We start from the raw sequence: 22,618 nt of genomic DNA on the forward strand, positions 1-22,618 counted from the left end.
GAATATGAATGACATGAATATTTCGCAGCAAGTGACACTGGCACTGATATTATTTTGGGTATTATCATTGTTGCCTGGTTAATATATATATATATATATATATATATATATATATATATATATATATATATATATATATAGAGAGAGAGAGGCCAGTCATAGGCTATTTGACCGTTTGAACCTAGCTCCCTCTCTTCCATCTTTCATAGTATTTTATATATATATATATATATATATATATATATATATATATATATATATATATATATATATATATATATATATATATATAGATAGAGAGAGAGAGAGGCCAGTCATAGGCTATTTGACCGTTTGAACCTAGCTCCCTCTCTTCCATCTTTCATAGTATTTTATATATATATATATATATATATATATATATATATATATATATATATATAGAGAGAGAGAGAGAGAGAGAGGCCAGTCATAGGCTATTTGACCGTTTGAACCTAGCTCCCTCTCTTCCATCTTTCATAGTATTTTATATATATATATATATATATATATATATATATATATATATATATATAGAGAGGCCAGTCATAGGCTATTTGACCGTTTGAACCTAGCTCCCCTCTCTTCCATCTTTCATAGTATTTTATATATATATATATATATATATATATATATATATATATATATATATATAGAGAGAGAGAGGCCAGTCATAGGCTATTTGACCGTTTGAACCTAGAGCCCCTCTCTTCCATCTTTCATTGTATTTTTTTATTACGCTAATTTTTTTTTTTTGCCGATAAGAGTATATTTGCTTATATTGAAAGGAACTGAATATGAATGACATGAATATTTCGCAGCAAGTGAAACTGGCACTGATATTATTTTGGGTATTATCATTGTGGCCTGGTTAATATATATATATATATATATATATATATATATATATATATATATATATATATATATATATATATATATATGAAAGATGGAAGAGAGGGGAGCTAGGTTCAAACGGTCAAATAGCCTATGACTGGCCTCTCTCTCTCTCTCTCTCTCTCTCTCTCTCTCTCTCTCTCTGACTCCAAGCACGTACGTTTTTTTCTTTATTAGCTATATATAGGAATTGTCTGGCCAAAGTACAAGAAATTAACATATGTACGAGACACAGTTATCACCTGATGGTAGTGTCAAAATAAGTATTGTATGTGCCATAATTCGTCATCGCCTCGCCGCAATCACAAGCTCGTGTCGCCAACTGCCGTTGAATAACTCTTGTACACAGCGGGCTGTGTACGTTTTTATTATGTTTTTATTACAGCTAGCTTGTTTGTTGGTCTGTTTAGTGTATCAGCTAAAGCTTTGTTAACATAAAAGATGCAGAACATGCAGTATAGCACTATACAATACAGGTATATTAATACTTATAACAGTAATAATATCGTCATCCGGAGGCGTTTGAACGTTGGTTTTTTTTTCACAGCGTATCGCCGTGCTTCAAAATGATTCGCGTCGGTGTTTCTAAATATTCGTGTTTAGCAAGATAACGGAGGCTCCTATGGTTATTTTTGATATCGCATCTTAATCTACGGTATTTTCTACGTTTATCAGTGGGTCTGTTTTTCTTTTAAACTTGGTAATAAAAAAAAAATGATCGTTTTGACAAAAATCCTCAGGGGGGGGCAAATGTGGCCCGGGTCGGAACGAATAGGGTTAAGCTCGGGATAATCGACCACTTTGACTAAAGAATCGACAGATGAGGCCTGACAAGATGTGTCGCCGGCGGCGGGTTGACCCACTGCGCCGAAACAAGGCCGCTTTAACTCTAAAGGGTCTGGGGACACCTGTCCGTCGAACGCTAAAGCGCGACCCAAAATGACTCCATTTTTTAGTTTAACTGGACCGCCAGTGGCATTAACCACTAAAGCTACGGTCCTACTTCCCTCGCGTACCGTGTTAAGGGTGGACTCCATCGCTAGCGTGCTGACACGACTAGGCCCTTCTAGGCAGATTTCACAACCTACGGTGGCGTTAGGGACTGACACGGGGACGTGCATTGCGGTTCGTTGAGGGATTTCGTGATTCCCCACGACTATCGCGTTGACATTTTTCCATTCCCTGCAAACGTCAGGTGGTGTTGGTGGTTGATCATGAAGTGAGTTGGTGCCCGCGCCATGCACCGGCACCGTGGATAGAGTCGGCACGGTATGCACTACCGACTCAGGAGAAACACTTTCCCGACCCTTGCTGGGTATTTCCTTTTTTTCCCAAGGAGAAGCGAGGCGCACAGGTTGATCCATGGCCTTGAAACATCTCCCTTGAAACCTTACTGTATTACTATCTGGAAGTATCACCATGCGGTTAGACCTCAGTGACGACAACCCAAGAAAACCGTCAGACGGCAGAGAAAATTTTGACGTCACGTAAAAATCCAAACGCATGACAGGGGTGTTTCGTCCCAAACTCACTGGCAAACTCACCAACCCAAAGATGTTAAGCCTGTATGTCGTATCGCCATGGCGATACGACATACATTCACACATTCACATGTATGTTATAATATACACATTACATCGGGCAGTGGTCATGTGGTGTCTGGGGGGCAGAGGTCATGTGGTGTCTGGGGGGCAGAGGTCATGTGGTGTCTGGGAGGCAGAGGTCATGTCGTGTCTGGGGAGCTGCGGTCATGTGGTGTCTGGGGGGTAGAGGTCATGTGGTGTTTTGGGGGCCCGAGGCCATGTGGTGTCTGGGGAGCAGAGGTCATGTGGTGTCTGGGGGCATGCAGTGGTCATGTGGTGTCTGGGGGCAGCCGCAGTGGTCATGTGGTGTCTGGGGGCGGAGGTCATGTGGTGTCCAGGGGCAGAGGTCATGTGGTGTCTGGGGACAGAGTTCATGTGGAGTCTGGGGGCAGAGGTCATGTGGTGTCTGGGGGCAGAGGTTATGTGGTGTTTGGGGGCAGTGGTCATGGGGTGTCTGGGGGCAGAGTTCATGTGGTGTCTGGGGGCCAGAGGACATGTGGTGTCTGGGGTGCAGAGGTCATGTGGTGTCTGGGGGCAGAGGTCATGTGGTGTCTGGGGGCAGAGGTCTTGTGGTGTCTGGGGCAGAGGTCATATGGTGTCTGGGGGCGGAGGTCATGTGGTGTCTGGGGGGTAGAGGTCATGTGGTGTCTGGGGAGCAGAGGTCATGTGGTGTCTGAGGGGCAGAGGCCATGTGGTGTCTGGGTGGCAGAGGTCATGTGATGTCAGGGGCAGAGGTCATGTGGTGTCTGGGGGCGGAGGTCATGTGGTGTCTGGGGGCAGAGGTCATGTGGTGTCTGGGGGCAGAGGTCATGTGATGTCAGGGGGCAGAGGTCATGTGGTGTCTGGGGGGCAGAGGTCATGTGGTGTCTGGGGGGCAGAGGTCATATGGTGTCTGGGGAGCAGAGGTCATGTGGTGTCTAGGGGGCAGAGGTCATGTGGTGTTTGGGAAACAGAGGTCATGTGGTGTCTGGGGAGCAGAGGTCATGTGGTGTCTGTGGGGCAGAGGTCATGTGGTGTCTGCGGGGCAGAGGCCATGTAGTGTCTGGGTGGCAGCGGTCACGTGGTGTTTGGGGGGCAGAGGTCATGTGGTGTCTGGGGGGCAGAGGTCATGTGGTGTCTGGGGCGCAGAGGTCATGTGGTGTCAGGGGCAGAGGTCATGTGGTGTCTGGGGTGCAGAGGTCATGTGGTGTCTGGGGGGCAGAGGTCATGTGGTGTCTGGGCCCCAGAGATCATGTGGTGTCTGGGGGCAGAGGCCATGTGGTGTCTGGGAAACAGAGGTCATGTGGGGTCTAGGGGGCAGAGGTCATGTGGTGTCTGGGAAACAGAGGTCATGTGGTGTCTAGGGGCAGAGGTCATGTGGTTTCTGGGAAACAGAGGTCATGTGGTGTCTAGGGGGCAGAGGTCATGTGGTGTCTGGGAAACAGAGGTCATGTGGTGTCTAGGGGGCAGAGGTCATGTGGTGTCTGGGGGCAGAGGTCATGTGGTGTCTGGGAAACAGAGGTCATGTGGTGTCTGGGGGGCAGAGGTCATGTTGTGTCTGGGAAACAGAGGTCATGTGGTGTCTGGGGGGCAGAGGTCATGTTGTGTCTGGGAAACAGAGGTCATGTGGTGTCTGGGGGGCAGAGGTCATGTTGTGTCTGGGAAACAGAGGTCATGTGGTGTCTGGGGGGCAGAGGTCATGTGATGTCAGGAGGCATAGGTCATGAGGGGAGGCGGAATATAAATCTTTTCCCCGCTGATTCCAGTTTTGGAACACATTTTACCGGAGGAGAACCGAGCAGGTCTTACCTGTGACCAGGATGTTTGTGGCGCCCAGAGCCTTGGCGACGATGAGGCAGAGTAGGCCTATGGGCCCCGCACCCGTAATCAGCATGCTGTGCCCCGCCCACACCGGCGCGACGGCAGGCATGCACACGGCAAGCGGCTCCACAACGGCGCCCTCCTCGTCACTGACGGAGTCCGGCAGCCTGTGGGGCGGTGCACACGCGAAGTGACTCAGTTTATGCAGGAGTACGTGTGTTCAGAGAAGATAACAATTACCATGTATTTATTACATATATCTTAGAACTATGATTACTTCCTTTATTGTAGTTGAAGGAGGTTATGTTTCTGATGCGTTTTTTCGTCTATTTGTTTGATTGCTCTACTATTGGAAAGATTACGCAAACTTATCTTTCCAGTTTTCATGAAACTTTTTACAGTTGTGTAGCATGGCCGGCCACGGCAGATGACTTTAATATTAGTAATAATAATAATAATTATTATAATAATAATAATAATAATAATAATAATAATAATAATAATGATAGTGATAATAATAATATCCTCCTCGTCTTCCTCCTACTCCTCATCGTCGTCGTCCTCTTACTTGAACGTTAGGTGGCCCTTGTAGATGAAGTAGTGGGCCAGGCAACCCTGGGGCATTGGGACAGACCCGTGGAAGCTGGACTTCTCGCACACGTTGTACTTCCCGCTGAGGCACAGGTCACACCCGCGGCAAGAGCTCCCGTTTTCTACGGTCACGCGGTCACCTGCGCACGTTGAGAGAGGGAGACAGGATTTAAAGAGGACTTTTAATCCTGGGGAAGAGGCCTGGTATCAGTCAGAACACCTTTCCGAGAAACAGCATAATGTGACTATAAAAAAAATAATGTGTTTCACAGAACGATAATTATGAATTGTTTAGATGTAGAACCAGCGTAGAGTGTTACAAAGATCAATTCCTTATTCCACGGATCCGTAATACATATTAATCGCCCGAAAACCGCATGGGAAATCAATAGAGAGGCAGCTCACAAAAGGTACCAGAGCCTTCGCACTCCTGCTAACCATGGTCTTTATATTTCAGCCCGGAATCGTGCCAAATCTATTCTTCGACTTACCAAAACATCTTTCATGAATAGAAAATGTCAAAACCTTGCTTCTTCTAATTCTTCCCGTGACTTCTGGCACCTAGCCAAAAATATCTCCTCCAATTTCACTTCTTCATCTTTCCCTTCTCTCCTTAACCCTGACGGTAGCACCGCCGTCTCATCTATCTCTAAGGCTGAACTCTTCTCTCAAACTTTCTGTAACAACTCCACTCTGGACCATTTTGGGCATATTCCTCCTACTCATCCCTCCTCTGACTTCTTTATGCCCGTTATTAAGATTCTTTAAGAGTGATGTTTTCTATGCCCTCTCCGTCCTCAACTCTCAGAAGGCTTATGGACCTGATGGAGTTCCTCCTATTGTACATAAAAACTGTTCCTCCGTGCTGACACCCTGCCTGGTCAAATTCTTTCGCCTCTGCCTATCAACATATACCTTTTCTTCCTGCTGGAAGTATGCCTTCATACAGCCTGTGCCTAAGAAGGGTGACCGAGCCAATCCCTCAAACTACCGCCCTATAGCTATACTTTCCTGCCTATCTAAAGCTTTTGAATCAATCCTTAACCGGAAGATTCAAAAGCACCTATCCACTTTTGACCTTCTATCTGATCGCCAGTATGGGTTCCGCAAGGGGCGTTCTACCGGCGATCTTCTTGCTCTCTTAACTGACTCTTGGTCATCCTCTCTTAGCCGTTTCGATGAAACTTTCTCGGCTGCGCTAGACATATCGAAAGCTTTCGATAAAGTCTGGCACAAGTCTTTGCTTTCTAAACTGCCCTCTTTCGGATTCTATCCCTCTCTATGTTCCTTTATCTCCAGTTTCCTCTCCGGCCGTTCTATCTCTGCTGTGGTAGACGGTCACTGTTTTTCCCCTAAACCTATCAACAGTGGTGTTCCACAGGGCTCTGTCCTATCACCCACTCTCTTCCTCTTATTCATCAATGATCTTCTTTCCATAACAAACTGTCCTATCCACTCATACGCTGATGACTCCACTCTGCATTATTCAACTTCTGTCAACAGGACCCTCTCAACAGAAATTACAAGACTCCAGACTAGAGTCTGCAGAACGCTTAACCTCAGACCTTGCTATCATTTCCGATTGGGGTAAAAGAAACCTTGTGTCCTTCAATGCCTCAAAAACCCAGTTTCTCCACCTATCAAATCGACACAATTTTCCAAACACCTATCCCCTATTCTTCGACAACACCCAGCTGTCACCTTCTTCAACACTAAATATCCTCGGTCTATCCTTAGCTCAAAATCTCATCTGGAAACCTCACATCTCCTCTCTTACTAAATCAGCTTCCTCGAGGTTGGGCGTTCTGTATCGTCTCCGCCAGTTCTTCTCCCCCGCACAGATGCTTTCCATATATAGGGGCCTTGTCCGCCCTCGTGTGGAGTATGTATCTCACGTGTGGGTGGGCTCCACTCACACAGCTTTTCTGGACAGAGTGGAGTCTAAGACTCTTCGTCTCATCAGCTCTCCTCTTACTGACAGCCTTCTACCTCTTAAATTCCGCCGCCATGTTGCTTCTCTTTCTATCTTGTATCAATATTTTCATGCTGACTGCACTTCTGAACTTGCTAATTGCATGCCTCCCCCCCTCCCGCGGCCCCACTGCACATGACTTTTTACTCATGCTCATCATTATACTGTCCAAAACCCTTATGCAAGAGTTAACCAGCATCTCCATTCTTTCATCCCCTTTACTGGTAAAATCTGGAACAGTCTTCCTTCATCTGTATTTCCTCCTGCCTATGACTTGACCTCTTCCAAAAAGAGTGTATCAAGACACCTCTCCACCCGAAATTGACCTCTCTTTTGGCTACTCTTTACTTTTTACTTTTGTGGGAGCAGCGAGTAGCGGCCTTTTTTTTGGTACTCTTTTTGTTGCCCTTGAGCCGCATCCTTTGATGTAAAAAAAACGAAAAAAAGTGCTTAGCTCTGGTGGTTTATGGAGTGGGCGAAGCTAGAGGAAATGGATGAGTCGGTTGGATGAGTTCCCTGCAGCTTTTGTGGTTTACGGACAGTGTATGTTTATGCTACACTGAACATTATACCGGAATTCATATACATATGTACAATAAAAGTATTAACCATAAGGGCTATGGAAAGCTAGACCGTAAAATTAACTCGGGGAACAGGATGTTGACGGGCCGCTGTCTAAAATCCGAGCGAAAGACTTGGTGCCTCTGTGTCCGTGACGTCAGTGACGGTGAAACTTCGAAGCTCGACATACGCGGCGTCACTTACTGCCACTTAAGCCAGTGTTGTTGGTGTAAAAGATTCTCTCATGATTTTCCGTCGTAAATTTACTTAAATTATAGTAATCGTAACTTATTTAACTATCCGGAATGCTATTGACCCCAAATAGTGCATAATTTCTCCCTAATGGCATGCATATATGATTTAACGGGAGGTAATTTTACATACACAAATTTCCGAGAGTGACCTGGTTCCTAATGCTGGCAGAGTAAGGAAGACTGTCTCCATTGCTAAAATGTAATTTCATTCATGAGAACATTGCAGAGGATAACATGTACCTCCTATCAGTTCTGTCCTTCATTATGCAAAGGTTTGGCGTCCGGAAGGCCTACGCACGAGGCGTGAGGGGACACACACTCTTTAACTACATACATCTATTTCATAGCGTACATAGAATTGAGGTATAATCGATGGAGTCGACATGAGCCGCTAATCCTATGGAAAGAGATGAAGCCGCCGAGCTGTCATTTCACTCGCCGTCAATATGGCGGATACCCGAATGAGAGCTCACGCTCACCGTCTTAGTTGCTGTCATCAGGCCACGTGTTATCCATTATGACGGGAGTTGTTTTTGATTACCCTATACTTACTGATGCGGTAGAACTATTTCATAAATGCTAATATATTATTCTACACACTAAATGAAAACAGGAACCAGCTTCGAGATATCGCAAGCTTATCCCACCACTAATTCACTGATGTTTTTTTGCTTACATGTTTATCTGCCACTAACCAACACTAACACTCATAGTATTCCTATTTTGAACAGCTTTTAGAGCATTTTTTTCTCTCTCTAAACTGTTTTCCGGAAGAGGAATAACTCATATGTAAATAGGTTTCAGCAGTAGCTTTGATTAGCATTCCTGATTGTTTCATGGCTGAACTGAAAATGCGTCTACTATGGTCCTTCCACACCGCGGAAACCCAGGTGGACTGTGGACCTGTTGAGCCTAACCTGACTTAAGGGGCTGTTACACTGGGCAAACTTTCCGTGGAGCTTCAGTCATAAAATCGTGGATTTTTGCCTACGTGGACATACTACCGTCGTCTTTCTATCACACTTGCCCCGCACTCTCAGCGTAACGTGGCCTTGACCGACACATTTTCACAACAAGTATGGCTGACGTTCCTGTTCGCACCCCCGTTTTCACTCAGAGTGGCGTTGCTTTGGGTCTAGTGACACTCAATTTACACAAGCAACGGAAAAAAAATAATGTGGAGGCGGTAATGGCTTACAAGAAGAGAGGACCGCAGTGAAGTGATGCAGCTATTGCAAGAACTACGTCTAGAAGACGAGGAAGGCTACAGGCAGTGGATGAGTCAGCAAGGACCAATTTTATGAAATATTGAGCCTTGTGCAACCATCTATAGCCAAGAAAGACACAAGGCTTAGGAAACCAGTGTCTGCTTTTCCTTCTATGCAGTTTTTTTGTTTTGTTTTTTTTGTTTTTTTTTCATACAATTCACGCCTGGGATCCCACAAAGCTGGCATGTCCCGTAATTTCTCAATTAAAGTGGCCTCGGAGTCCTTGGTCCAGGCAACAACACTCATAGCTGTGCGAATGTAAGGACAGTAGTGTGTAGCTTCTTCCTCTTCTTGTTTCTTGTCATTGCTGCTGCTGATGATGGTAAGTAATACCGTCGTCCTTCGGTGAAATCTACCGTAGCTTTGGAAGATCGTGGGTACGTCAGAAAACCACGGAAATGAGAACCACGCCAGCGGAAATCGTGGTTTGACTGAAGATCCACGGAAAATTTGCCCAGTGTAATAGCCCCTTTAAACATCTCACATGACAGGTGTTCGCCATCTTGACGGCGAGAGAATGACAGGTAATGACAGTTCGGCGGCTTTACTGGTCAGGTACTGATGTCGGCTCCACCCATTATACAGGGCCTGGGCCTGTACATATTATAGAAAGAAAGAAGGCTAGATATGGTGATAAAGCCAAGAAATCTTGCTTCCCGTATATAAGTATTGATGCTTGGAATGAATTGAATGAAAGGCGGTGTAGACAAGGAACATCCATGATTCAGTTAAGCTGGATAAAAATAGATTTGGAGACAGGACAGTACGAGGCTAACTACCCCGTATACTACAATTTGGTAACTACAACTTGGTAACTACAATAATGTAACCAGGTAACTACAACCAGGTAACTAGTCAGGTAACTTCAATCAGGTAATTACAGCCAGGTAACTACAGCCAAGTAAATACAATTAGGTAACTACAATCAGGTAACTACAGCCAGGTAACTACAATTAGGTAACTACAATCAGGTAACCACAGCCAGGTAAATACAATCAGGTAACTACAGCCAGGTAAATACAATTAGGTAACTACAATCAGGTAACTACAGCCAGGTAACTACAATCAGGTAACTACAGCCAGGTAAATACAATCAGGTAACTACAATCAGGTAACTACAGCCAGGTAACTACAATTAGGTAACTACAATCAGGTAACTACAGCCAGGTAACTACAATCAGGTAACTACAGCCAGGAAACACACACACACACACACACACACACACACACACACACACACACACACACACACACACACACACACACACACACACACAAGCTCAAGAAGAGAGAGGACTGGGAGTGACAATACAAGATAATCAACAGTCTGTGAGTCATGTAAATAAGATATTCGGAGATACATCTAGAAAGGTAAGAAATATAGGAATAACATTCCACTACATAGATAAAGATATGATGAAAAAGATGATTACCACTACGATTAGACCAAAGTTGGAATATGCGGAAACTGTGTGGTCTCCCTACAAGAAGAAACACATGAAAAAATTAGAAAGAATACAAAGGATGGCAACGAAGATGGTTCCAGAACTGGAGGGGTTGTCATATGAAGAGAGGTTAAAGGAAATGGACCTGCCAACATTGGAACACAGAAGAGAAAGGGGAGACGTATTACTAATTTACAGATTGTGGAATAAAATGGAAGAAGTAGATAATGAGGAATTGCTACTAAGAGAAGTACGAAACACCAGCAACACACGAGGACACAATAAAAAAATGAGAAAGGGAAGATGTTTGAGACATAAAAAAATATAGCTTCCTGCAAAGAAACATAAAGGTTTGCAATAGACTAAATGAGGAAGTAGTTTCGGCGAAGAGTGTGCACACCTTTAAGGAAAAACTGGACAAGTATAAATATGGAGACTGGATCACACGAGCGTAAGCCCAGGCCCTGCAAAATTACAACTAGGTAAATACAACTAGACCAACACACACACACACACACACACACACACACACACACACACACACACACACACACACACACACACACACACACATTTCCTGGCTAGATTTAATCGGGTCAAGACATGGGTCACAGCGCTCCTTAGCAGCCACGGCGCTCTCTAGCAGCCACAGGTCGGCTTGTTGACCTTCTCCCTCCCCTTCCCCATACCCCCCTTCCTTCTCATCTCTTCATTCATTTTTAAGAACATTTTGTGAAATGAAGTGAAATTACATAGACAGAAAGTGGGAGTTCAGTGTGTCAGTGGTGTCGCGGAAGGTAATGTCGGCTGAGTGCGTTGCCGACGCCCGTCATCTATCCTATCCCTGCCGACACACCCAGGCCTCAAAGTACATCAGCTCACCTACCCTGCTGCTGGAGAAGGTGATTTCAAATAACAGTGCAGTGTTGGAGACGCGTCACTCAGGTGGAGCAAGATGTACCCTACCCCCATCTTGACTGTGCTGTTGTTCCCACAGCAACAACTTAGTGAACTAGCCGGGTAGCAACAACCGTTCCCTTTGTCTCGCCGGCCAAGGACTTTGCACCTCATTACTAAACCGGTAACCTGAGTGACCTCCCAGATACTGCCAACCTGCATACCACTATCAGCTGTCACTTGACCCAGCGTTTGACCTGAAGATAATCACCTCCCGGCACCAACACCCTGCACTCCACCCCCATCACCACCCTCCCAACACCATTGCCCCAATCTTACCACAGATACGTTAGACCTCTGTTCCACATCCCCGTTTTAGTACATGCTTCATGTACAAACTTATATATAAGTTGTTTCCATAATGTTCAAATTTTCAGCCTAACGGTTGCCAAAACTAATTAAAACGCTTTTATTATTATTTTTCTTACACACACACACACACACACACACCACCACCACCACCACTACCATCAGGTCAAAGGCTACGCACCAGGCTTAACATGCGTGACGTCCTTCCCGCACTTGCTAACCACCCCCGAGGCCTCGTGACCCATGCCGATCGGGAAGGTGAATGGATGGTTCCCATGCCGCCCCGTGTAGACGATGGCTAAGTCAGACCCGCAAAGACCCACCTTGCTCGTGCGAATCAGGACCTCTGTATGTGAGTGTAAAGGCGTTAGAGTATTGTTATCAGCATTAGTATTAGTGTTAGTATTAGTGTGTGAGGGGACGAGGGAGTAGGAAGCGGGTGATTGGAGAAGAGGGAACGGACCTCAAGAACACCTACGTACGTACCATCATCACGGGGCTCCGGGATGGGTTGCGTCTCCTGAAGGAAGAAAAAAGGATTAATGAAAGTATTATTCCGTTTGTCCTTTGAATTCTCTCCTAAACAAGCAATCGTTCAACGTAACAGTCTCTTCCACAACACTGTCTCATCAGCTTCCTTGATTTCATTTTCAAAGTCTATAGAAACCAGAAAATACTTTCGCTGCCCTCGCCTTCATTGACTTCTAGATAGCCTTCGATTTGGTTGACCACACCACTGTCATCACCAAGGCCATAAACATCGGCCTCCCATCCCACCTGACATCCTATAAGTCCGGCAAATCTTAAGTGGCGGCTCTGACGTAGACAGCCCGCTTGACCCTGTTGCCACGTTTCCAACTGACCTCGCACACCATCTCTCTCTCTCTCTCTCTCTCTCTCTCTCTCTCTCTCTCTCTCTCTCTCTCTCTCTCGCTCTCTCTCTCTCTCTCTCTCTCTCTCTCTCTCTCTCTCTCTCTCTCTCTCTCTCTCTCTCTCTCTCTCTCTCTCTCTCTCTCCTCTCTCTCTCTCTCTCTCTCTCTCTCTCTCTCTCTCTCTCTCTCTCTCTCTCTCTCTCTCTCTCTCTCTCTCTCTCTCTCTCTCTCTCTCTCTGAGAGTGTCTCTCTCTCTCTCTCTCTCTCTCTCTCTCTCTCTCTCTCTCTCTCTCTCTCTCTCTCTCTCTCTCTCTCTCTCTCTCTCTCTCTCTCTCTCTCTCTCTCTCTCTCTCTCTCTCTCTCTCTCTCTCTCTCTCTCTCTCTCTCTCTCCCAACATCGATTGCCCTGTGTTTTCGTCGTGCTCTTGGGCGTTTGTGTGTTCTCGCTTGTGGACCTTGTGTGTTGCCTGTGATTTCCCGACACGTGTTTGGTGTGTGTTCGCTTGTGGTTTCTGCCTGTGGTTGCCTCTGTGATTTGTGTTTCCGGTGTTTTTGCGTGTGATCTGGCTGTCTCCGGGTGTTCTGCGTGGGTTTCAGAGTGATTCAAGTGTGTTGTGTTTCCGGTGTTTTTGCGTGTGATCTGGCTGTTTCGTGGTGTTCTGCGTGGGTTTCAGAGTGATTAAAGTGGGGTGTGTTTCCGGTGTTTTTGCGTGTGATCAGTCTGATTCCTGGTGTTCTGCGTCGGTTTAAGAGTGATTCAAGTGTGTTGTGTTTCCGGTGTTTTGCGTGTGATCTGGCTGTTTCAGGTGTTCTGCGTGGGTTTCAGAGTGATTCAAGTGTGTTGTGTTTCCGGTGTTTTGCGTGTGATCTGGCTGTTTCAGGTGTTCTGCGTGGGTTTCAGAGTGATTCAAGTGTGTTGTGTTTCCGGTGTTTTTGCGTGTGATTTGGCTGCTTCTAAGTGTACTGCGTGGGTTTCAGAGCGTTTTGAGTGTGCTGTTTTGTTTCCGGTGTTTCTGCGTGTGATTTGGCTGTTTTCGAGTGTTCTGCGTTTCGAGTGTGTTGTGTTTCCAGTGCTTTTACGTGTGATTTGGATGTTTATAGTGCTCTGCGTGGGTTTCAGAGTGTTTTGAGTGTGCTGTTGTACTTCCGGTGTTTTTGCGAGTGACTTGAGGGTGTTTAGTCGTGCTTGTGCTTGGGTTTCTGAGTGTTTCGTGTGTCCCGAGTGTGACTTTGTGTTCCCGAGTGTCTCACGCGTGATTTGGGTGTGTCGACAACCCACCCTTTGAATTCCCTGAGGATTCAATCTGCTCCTCCTCATTACACCCTCTTTAAATCCCCTAGAGGATTAACACTTCCTACACCCCTTTCCCTCACCTCACCTAAGCCCCCCCCCACCCTCGCTCACCTCACATCCCTTTTGCTCCTCCTCATCCCCTAGAGGATTAGCCCTTCCTACTCCTCCCTCACTTCCACATATTTCTAAGCCCTCCCCCCCTCACTCACCTTACCTCACATCCTGTTACCCATCCCTTCACCCACCTTACCTCGCCTCTTTCTTAACCTTTCTTGTTCTCACACACCTCACTCACCTCACATCCCTTCCTACTCCTCTCTCCCACTTACCTCCTTTCCCAAACTCCCTCTCACTCATCTCACCTATTTCCTAACCCTCCTTGATCTCACACACCTCACTCACCGCCTCCCTTTCCCCTTCTTTACTCACCTCACATCCCTTCCTACTCCTCCTCTCTCCCACCTCACCTATTTCCTAACCCTCCTTGATCTCACACACCTCACTCACCGCCTCTCTTTCCCCCTCTTTACTCACCTCACATCTCTTCCTACTCCTCCTCTCTCCCACCTCACCTATTTCCTAACCCTCCTTGATCTCACACACCTCACAAACCGCCTCCCTTTCCCCTACTTTACTCACCTCACATCCCTTCCCTACTCCTCCTCTCTCCCACCTCACCTATTTCCTAACCCTCCTTGCTCTCACACACCTCTCTTTCCCCTCTTTACTCACCTCACATCCCTTCCTATTCCTCCTCTCTCTCACTTTTCCTCCATTACTAAACTACCTCACACACCTCACCCCTTCCCTAATCCCCTTCACTCTGTGTTTTTATCTCTTTCATTTCAGCTAAGATGGCGCCTAAGAAGTGCAGTACTTGTAACGGTAGCTTCTCAGCTCACTTTTTTACAGGGCGTTCTGCTGTCTGTCGACTGTGTCTGTCCAGGCAGCATCTCGAGACAAGACTGCAGGAGCAGGACGAGAAGATGGAAGAAGGCCAGAATAAAATAATAGAGCTTTCTCTCACCAGGCAGCATCTCGAGACCAGACTGCAGGAGCAAGAAGAGAAGATGGAAGCAGGTCAGAATAAAATAATAGAGCTTTCTCGCACTGTTGCCTCCTTGCAGGAATTCATCCAGGCTAACGTTGCTGTGGTGCCAAACCCTTCTCCAACCGCCCCCTTGCCCTCAGCGGTACCGTCGACACCAGCGGACAACACCACGCAACGGGAGGATGCTAGTGGCACCGCCCATGATGGCTTCACCGTCGTGAATGGAGGAGCCAAACCAGCCAGACAAGCGATTTATCCTGTTCATTGCTTCAACAGGTTTGCCATTCTGGAGGAGGAGGACGAGCAGGAGAGCACCTTCCTGGTGGGTGACTCCATGATTCGCCAGCAGGTCGTTGAGTTCTGCGGCAGAGCTCCTCGTCGAAGACGGAACTATTGCTATCCTGGTGCTGGGATCGACGACATAACTGCTGCTCTTGAGGAGATCTCCCCCCAGGCTACTAATGATTCACTGTTTGTTATTCACACAGGTACGAACGACATCACCACGCACCTGTCTGAGGAACTCCTGGAGACGTACAGTAGGCTCATCCAGCAGTATAAGACTAAATCCCTAACATTTTGATTTCAGGAGTTCTACCACGGACTTGGGCGGAGCGACTTTTCAGTAAGGCCTTCAGCCTAAACAACCGCTTACAGACTCTTTGCAGGGAGCTTGACGTGGAGTTCCTCAACACATGGGACAATTTCTATGGACAAAATGAGCTCTTTCACAGGGACGGATTGCACCTTTCTCCCATCGGGGCAGCCAGACTCGGAAGGCTCCTCAACGAAGCAGTGCGTGTCATCCGAACAAAAAACGAGTCACGGCCACGTCCCTCCACCCCACCCGTGTAAATAGACGCCATGCATCGCAACAAACACGTAACCGTGATCCCGCAAGTACCACCACCTCTATTACTAAGCCTCTAGATAACTTAAAAATCCTTAGTTTCAATGCGCGTAGCCTAAGAAACAAATTTGATGAACTGAGATGTCTTGCTTTAACAGAAAATTTTGACATAATTGCTATAACCGAAACATTTATCGACACCACAAATATTGATTTAAGTTCCGAATACAACATAGATGGCTACAGACTCTTCAACAAAGATCGTGTAAACCGTAGAGGCGGTGGCGTCGCCCTTTATGTCAAAAGCTATTTGCAACCCACTGACAAAACACCGGGAAACAGTAACGTTGAACATTTGTGCGTGCGAGTAAACATTGCAAAAGTCAACTTAAATATATCTGTCACCTACAGACCTCCCGGGCAATCACTCGATGACGACCTTGAAATGTACAGCGTCTTAAGGCAGTCACTTAATAACAGCGACTCACTGATATTAGGAGACTTTAACCTCCCCATATCGACTGGGCGACACTGTCAGGTACAGAAGGCGAGTCACATAGAATGATCGAATTTCTAGAAGAAAATTATCTAAGCCAAATGGTTTCTGAGCCAACTCGACAAAATAATATACTCGACCTTGTTATAACGACCCAAGATAACCTAATCAGTAGTGTCACGGTAGGAGAACACCTCGGTTCTTGCGATCATAAATTAGTGCGCGTCGACATTAAAGCTCAATCATCAGTGACTGAAAATAAAGTAAAGGTGCCCAATTTCAAAAGAGCTAACTTCGTAGAAATCCGACAAAACTAACAGAAATACAACTATCAGATGACGGCAACGTAGAGGAAGCCTGGCTAAGCCTTAAAATCACTTACTCACTCAGCAGAACACATTCGTCCCCTTGTGCGAGAAGCGAATTAACACTAATAAAGCCCACCGTGGTTTAATAGCGAAATTAAACAATCAGTCAATGAGAAAATTGTTTTACAGGTTAAAGAAAGAACAAAGCACGCCCGAAAACATTAGACTTTATAATGATGCCAGGCGACGAGTAAAAAGACTAGTAGGTCAGGCAAAGCGTAGATACGAAGAAAATATTGCAGCCAATTGTAAAAATAATCCGAAATCTTTCTTCAGTTACATAAACAACAGAAAGGCGATCAAAAGTGGTATTGGACCTTTAACAAACAGCGACGGTGCACTAGTGACTGACAGCCAACACATTGCAAACCTCTTAAACAATTACTTTTCCTCGGTGTTTAATACTAACAGTCTTCCTCTCGCTACCACCAACACCAGTACTATTGTAAATCTCGAGCATGCATTGCCTAATTTTGAAATAACAACCGATGAAGTCCTTAAAGCTCTCCATTCACTTAAAACAAATAAAAGTCCTGGACCTGACAAAGTATATCCAACTCTGCTGAAAGAAACAAAGAGCGAAATACTCTCCTCCCTCACAACCGTATTCAATATGTCCTTGCGACAAGGCATCGTCCCTTCAGATTGGAAAAAGGCTAACGTGACACCGATTTTCAAGAAAGGAGATAAAAAAGTACCAGGTAATTACAGGCCCATTAGTCTAACTTCGGTTGTAGGTAAGCTACTTGAGAGCATAATTAGAGACAAAATTGTGAATTACCTTGAAAGTCACTCATTGATTGGGGACTCACAACATGGCTTCCGAAACAAAAGATCCTGCCTATCAAACCTATTAACCTTTTATAACGACCTCTTCACTGTTTATGACGTAACCAAATCACTGGACGTAGTCTATCTTGATTTACAGAAAGCGTTTGATAAAGTCCCGCATCATAAATTACTTTACAAATTAAAGCAAATAGGTATTGACGGTCAAGTAAACCAATGGATCGCGAATTGGTTGAGCAACAGACAACAAAGAGTAGTGATTGACGGATTTAACTCAGAGTGGGCGCCTGTCACTAGTGGCGTCCCTCAGGGCTCGGTCCTTGGCCCAGTGCTCTTCATTATTTACATCAACGACGTGGATGTTGGACTCAATAACCGCATTAGTAAATTTGCAGACGACACAAAGATTGGCAACTCGGTTCTCACTGACGAAGACAGGCAAAGCCTCCAAGAGGATTTGCACAAAATTTCAGCTGGGTCGGATAGATGGGAGATGCCCTTTAACGTAGACAAGTGCCAGGTCCTTCAAGTTGGAACGAGGAATAAGAAGTTCGAATACGAAATGCGCGGCGTTAAACTCAAAAGCGTTCAATGCGTCAAAGACTTGGGGTCAAAATCGCGTCAAACCTCAAATTCTCACAGCAATGCATCGATGCAGCAAATAAAGCGAACAGAATGTTGGGCTTCATTAAAAGAGACTTTGTATTCAAGAATAAAGATGTAATACTCCGCTCTACAACAGTTTAGTCAGACCCCACTTGGAATATGCGGTACAGTTTTGGTCTCCCCACCATGCAAAGGATATTGCTAAATTAGAAGGTGTTCAGCGTCGGGCAACGAAAATGATCCCTTCCTTGCGCAACAAATCCTACGAAGAAAGGCTTTCTACCCTTAACATGTTCTCTCTTGAGAAACGTCGCCTCCGAGGAAAACTGATCGAATGTTTTAAAATACTTAATGGTTTCACGAATGTAGACAGATCAACATTGTTTATGATCGATGACACTTTGCGCACGAGGAACAATGGCGTAAAACTCAGATGTAGACAAGTAAATTCAGACTGCACCAAATTTTTCTTCACCAACGTTGTAGTGCGAGAATGGAATAAGCTTCCACCGTCAGTGGTCCAGTGTAACACGATTGACTCCTTCAAAAATAAGCTCGACCGTCACTTCCTTCAACTTAATATCAACTAGAGTAGAAATGCAACGTTTTGGAGTCTTCTGATTAATGTAAAATCTCTTAGGTTTAAGGACAGACCACCAAGTCTGGACCATGGGGTCTGTGTGGTCTGATTTTCTATGTAAATCTATGTAAATCTCTCTCTCTCTCTCTCTCTCTCTCTCTCTCTCTCTCTCTCTCTCTCTCTCTCTCTCTCTCTCTCTCTCTCTCTCTCTCTCTCTCTCTCTCTCTCTCTCTCTCTCTCTCTGTGTGTGTGTGTGTGTGTGTGTGTGTGTGTGTGTGTGTGTGTGTCTGTGTGTGTATGTGTGTGCGAGAAAAGTGGGGGTGTACTCTCATTCGGGGAGTATGGTGCACGACAATGCATGATAATACTAATAATATTAATAATAAACCTCTTTAAAAAATGCATCAAGACTCTTTACCCCTTGGGTGGTGTGGAAATAAGGTCAAAGTGTAATATTTTAATGTTCTTAGCGACCACTCCTTCCCCACTCCCTGGCCATCCCCAGCGGAACCTCACCATTCACCTAGATGATTCACATCAAAATTTGCTTGACGGTCCTGGCATTACATATACAGGTACAATCTCCATATTTTGTCATAATTATGCTATATGGCTGATATTGTATGGCAGATGGCAGACACACACCAAAAAATGGCAGAAATGCAATAATTAAAGCAGGCAGAGCAACTGGCAACTGCGGTGTGTTGGGTTGACTTGAGCTGACACCGTCGCGGTGGCAACGCTGCCAAGTGTTGTACAAATTTCTTTGTATTCACTCACAGATAGAGAATCAATCATAAAAACCATATTTGTTTTTATTCTAGAGTGAGAAAGAGAGAGACACGAGGAGAGAGAGAGAGAAGGGTGTGTAAGGCACGGTGCGCGAGGTCAGTTGGAGACATAGCACCAGTGTCTAGCGGGCTGTCTACGTCAGAGCCGCCACTTAAGATTTTGCCTCTAGCCCCTCTCTGTTGGGGTGCCCCAAGGGACGCGTATGAGACCTTTGTGTTTCCTCGTTCTCATCAGTGACGCACTGATAGACGCCCCTCATCGCTGAAAGTAGTGGATGACTCTACAGTGGGCATCACCATCGACAACACAACCCCTGACTACACGCCCCTTCAAGACACTTTGCATCGACTGCAGCGCTGGACAAAGTAACCACGTCACCATCAGCATTAACAAGACAGTGGTGATACATTTCTATACCTCCACCACCGCCATCCCACCGCCAGCTCTGGAGGATGGTCTTCACCCGCTGCAGGTCGTACAGTCCACCAAACTGCTTGGAGTCACTTTGGACAGCAACCTGAGCTGAGGCAAGCACGTTACCACCATAATCAAGGCGGCTTCTTACAAACTCTTCATTTTGAGGCGCATGAATTAAGTCACTAGGATCCCCCAGCGGAAGCTAAAGGACCTGTACACCAACTTCATCCTCCTCAGACTCCTTTACGCCCCCCCTTCTTGGGCGTCCTTCATCAATAAGATCCAGCAGCACCAACTAGAGAGTTCATAAGCGGGCTTGCAAACAGATTCTGGGCAACACCTACACCACCTACGTAAGCGCGCTCTCCCGGCTGAATCTGCCCAGATTTCAGGATTGGTATCAGTTATTAAACCTAACTAAATTCGGCAAGACCCTCCTCCGATACCAACGCTATAGACACTTGTTCCCTCCCCCCTCCCCCTCCTCTCTCGACCTACCCGACACCACAACACTTGCCACCTACCGAAACGGGCGTAAGCCACTCCCGGTGAGGTATATACGGGAAGCGAGGAGGGTGCTGCTAGCCCACCAAAGACCGTGCCCGTGTCCTCAGTTTCCGTTTTCCCATTGTCTCATCAACACCAGAGAGTAGTTCAGCATGCTCTCTAAAGATAGATCCTCTTTTTTTCCACATCACACTACACACACACACACACACACACACACACACACACACACACACACACACACACACCATTTCCCCAGAATTTTCAAATTTAAAACGGCGAAATATAATGTAGCCTAGGAATCCCCACCTGTGGGGGGAACACAAATTCCCCCAGTGAGGACTCCCTTTTTGGCTTACGACCCGAGAGGTGCCTTGATAACTCCTCTAACTTCTTTATCAACTTTTGCAACATTCGTGGTCTTCGTTCTAATTTCCCTTCTGTAGAATACCATCTCTTCTCTACTAAACCATCTTTTCCTCACCGAAACACAGGTCTCTGGGGCTGCTGACAGCAATCTCTACTCTGTTCCCTCCCACTATGTCTATTCTAAGTTTCATTCCAAAGCTGGATGTTGCGTCTATATACGCAACGACATCACTTGCTCTTGTGCCCACGACCTTGACTCTCCTGAATTTTCCACCATCTGGCTATGACTTCATTGTCACTCATTTACTAAATACATCTGTGCTGTTTATCTCTCACCTAATGCTACCAATTATGTAAAATTCTTTGACTATTTGAATTCCAAAGTGGAGCACATCTTTACTCACTCTCCCTTCGCTGAAATCTCCATCCTAGGAGGTTTCAATGGTCACCACCAGCTTTGACTTTTATCCTCTTTCACTGACCAGCCTGGTGAACAAGCCTACAACGCTGCTCTCCTCAACGATCAAGAGCAGAGTTGGTTCAGCACCCTCACATTTTCCCGACCGCCTTGGAGACACACCGAACAATTTAGACCTCTTCCAAACCACTAATCCTTCAGCTTATTTTATTAAACTGTTCTCTCAGTTGGACTTCTCCGATCACAACCTTATTTCAGGATTCTGTCTTATTGCTCCTGTACAGCCTCTGGACCCACCGAAGAGGCGATGCTCTCGTCATTTTGCTTCCGCTCGGTGAGACGACCTGAGAATGTACTTTTCCGATTTCCCGTGAAATGATTACTGCTTGCAGGAGACAGACCACTCTGTTTGTGGCCAGCGCATCACTAAGGGGATTGTCTCTGGAATGGAAGCACACATTCCACGTACTTTCTCTACCCTCCATGCTAAAAAGCCTTGGTTCAATCACGCTTGTTCTTGTGCTATCAAAGACAGAGGCAGCTCACAAAAGGTACCAGAGCCTTCGCAGAAGTGCTATTCACGATCTTTACATTTCTGCCCGGAATAGTGCCAAATCTATTCTCCGACTTACCAAAACCTCCTTCATTAATAGAAAGTGTCACAACCTTGCTCTCTCTAATTCTTCCCGGGACTTCTGGCATCTAGCCAAAAACATCTCTTCCTACTTCACTTCTTCATCTTTCCCTCTTCCCTTTAACTCAGATGGCAGCACCGCCGTCACATCTATGTCTAAGGCTGAACTCTTCGCTCAAACTTTCTCAAAAAACTCCAATCTGGACGATTCTGGGCATATTCCACCTTCTCATCCCCTCTTTGACTCCACTATGACTGTTATTAAGATTCTTAGAATGATGTTTTCTATGCCCTCTCTGGTATTAATTCTCTGAAAGCTTATGGGCCCGATGGGGTGCCTACTAATGTCCTTAAAAACTGTGCCTCCGTGCTGACACCCTGTCTGGTCAAACTCTTTCGTCTCTGCCTTTCAACATCTACCTTTCCTTCTTCCTGTAAGTACGCCTTCATACAGCCTGTGCCTAGAAGGGTGACCGATCCAATCCCCAAAACTACCGTCCTACAGCTTTACTTTCCTGTCTTTCTAAAGCTTTTAAATCGATCCTTAAGCGGAAGATTCATGAGCATCTATCTACTTCTGACCTTCTTTCTGATCACCCATATGGGTTCCGCAAGGGGAGTTCTACTTGTGATCTTGCCTTCTTAACTGACTCCTGGTCATCCTCTCTTAGCCGTTTCGGTGAAACTCTCTCAGTTGCGCTAGATATATCGAAAGCTTTCGACAGAGTCTGGCACAACTTTTTGCTTTCTGAACTACCCTCCTACGGAGTCTATCCCTCTCTCTGTGCCTTTATCTCTAGTTCCCTTTCTGGCCGTTCTATCTCTGATGTGGTAGACGGTCACTGTTCTTCCCCAAAACCTATCAACAGTGGTGTTCCGCAGGGCTCTGTCCTCTAACTCACTCCCTTCCTGTTATTCAT

At 45.8% G+C, this 22,618-nt stretch overlaps 1 protein-coding gene across 1 annotated transcript in view; it reads right to left on the reverse strand.

Annotated features, from left to right (window-relative positions):
- The window catches only part of LOC126994429 (sorbitol dehydrogenase-like), a 35,299-nt gene that overhangs the window by 7,965 nt on the left and 4,716 nt on the right, over window positions 1-22,618 (reverse strand). The window contains exons 2-5 of the mRNA XM_050853749.1: window positions 12,142-12,175; window positions 11,837-12,001; window positions 4,867-5,029; window positions 4,287-4,465 (exon numbers count right to left, since the gene is read on the reverse strand). Coding sequence (XP_050709706.1) covers window positions 4,287-4,465; window positions 4,867-5,029; window positions 11,837-12,001; window positions 12,142-12,175 — 541 coding nt within the window. The remainder of the gene's footprint in view (window positions 1-4,286; window positions 4,466-4,866; window positions 5,030-11,836; window positions 12,002-12,141; window positions 12,176-22,618) is intronic.

The sequence above is a fragment of the Eriocheir sinensis genome, unplaced genomic scaffold (assembly GCF_024679095.1).
Source record: "Eriocheir sinensis breed Jianghai 21 unplaced genomic scaffold, ASM2467909v1 Scaffold791, whole genome shotgun sequence".
Taxonomy (NCBI): Eukaryota; Metazoa; Arthropoda; class Malacostraca; order Decapoda; family Varunidae; genus Eriocheir; species Eriocheir sinensis.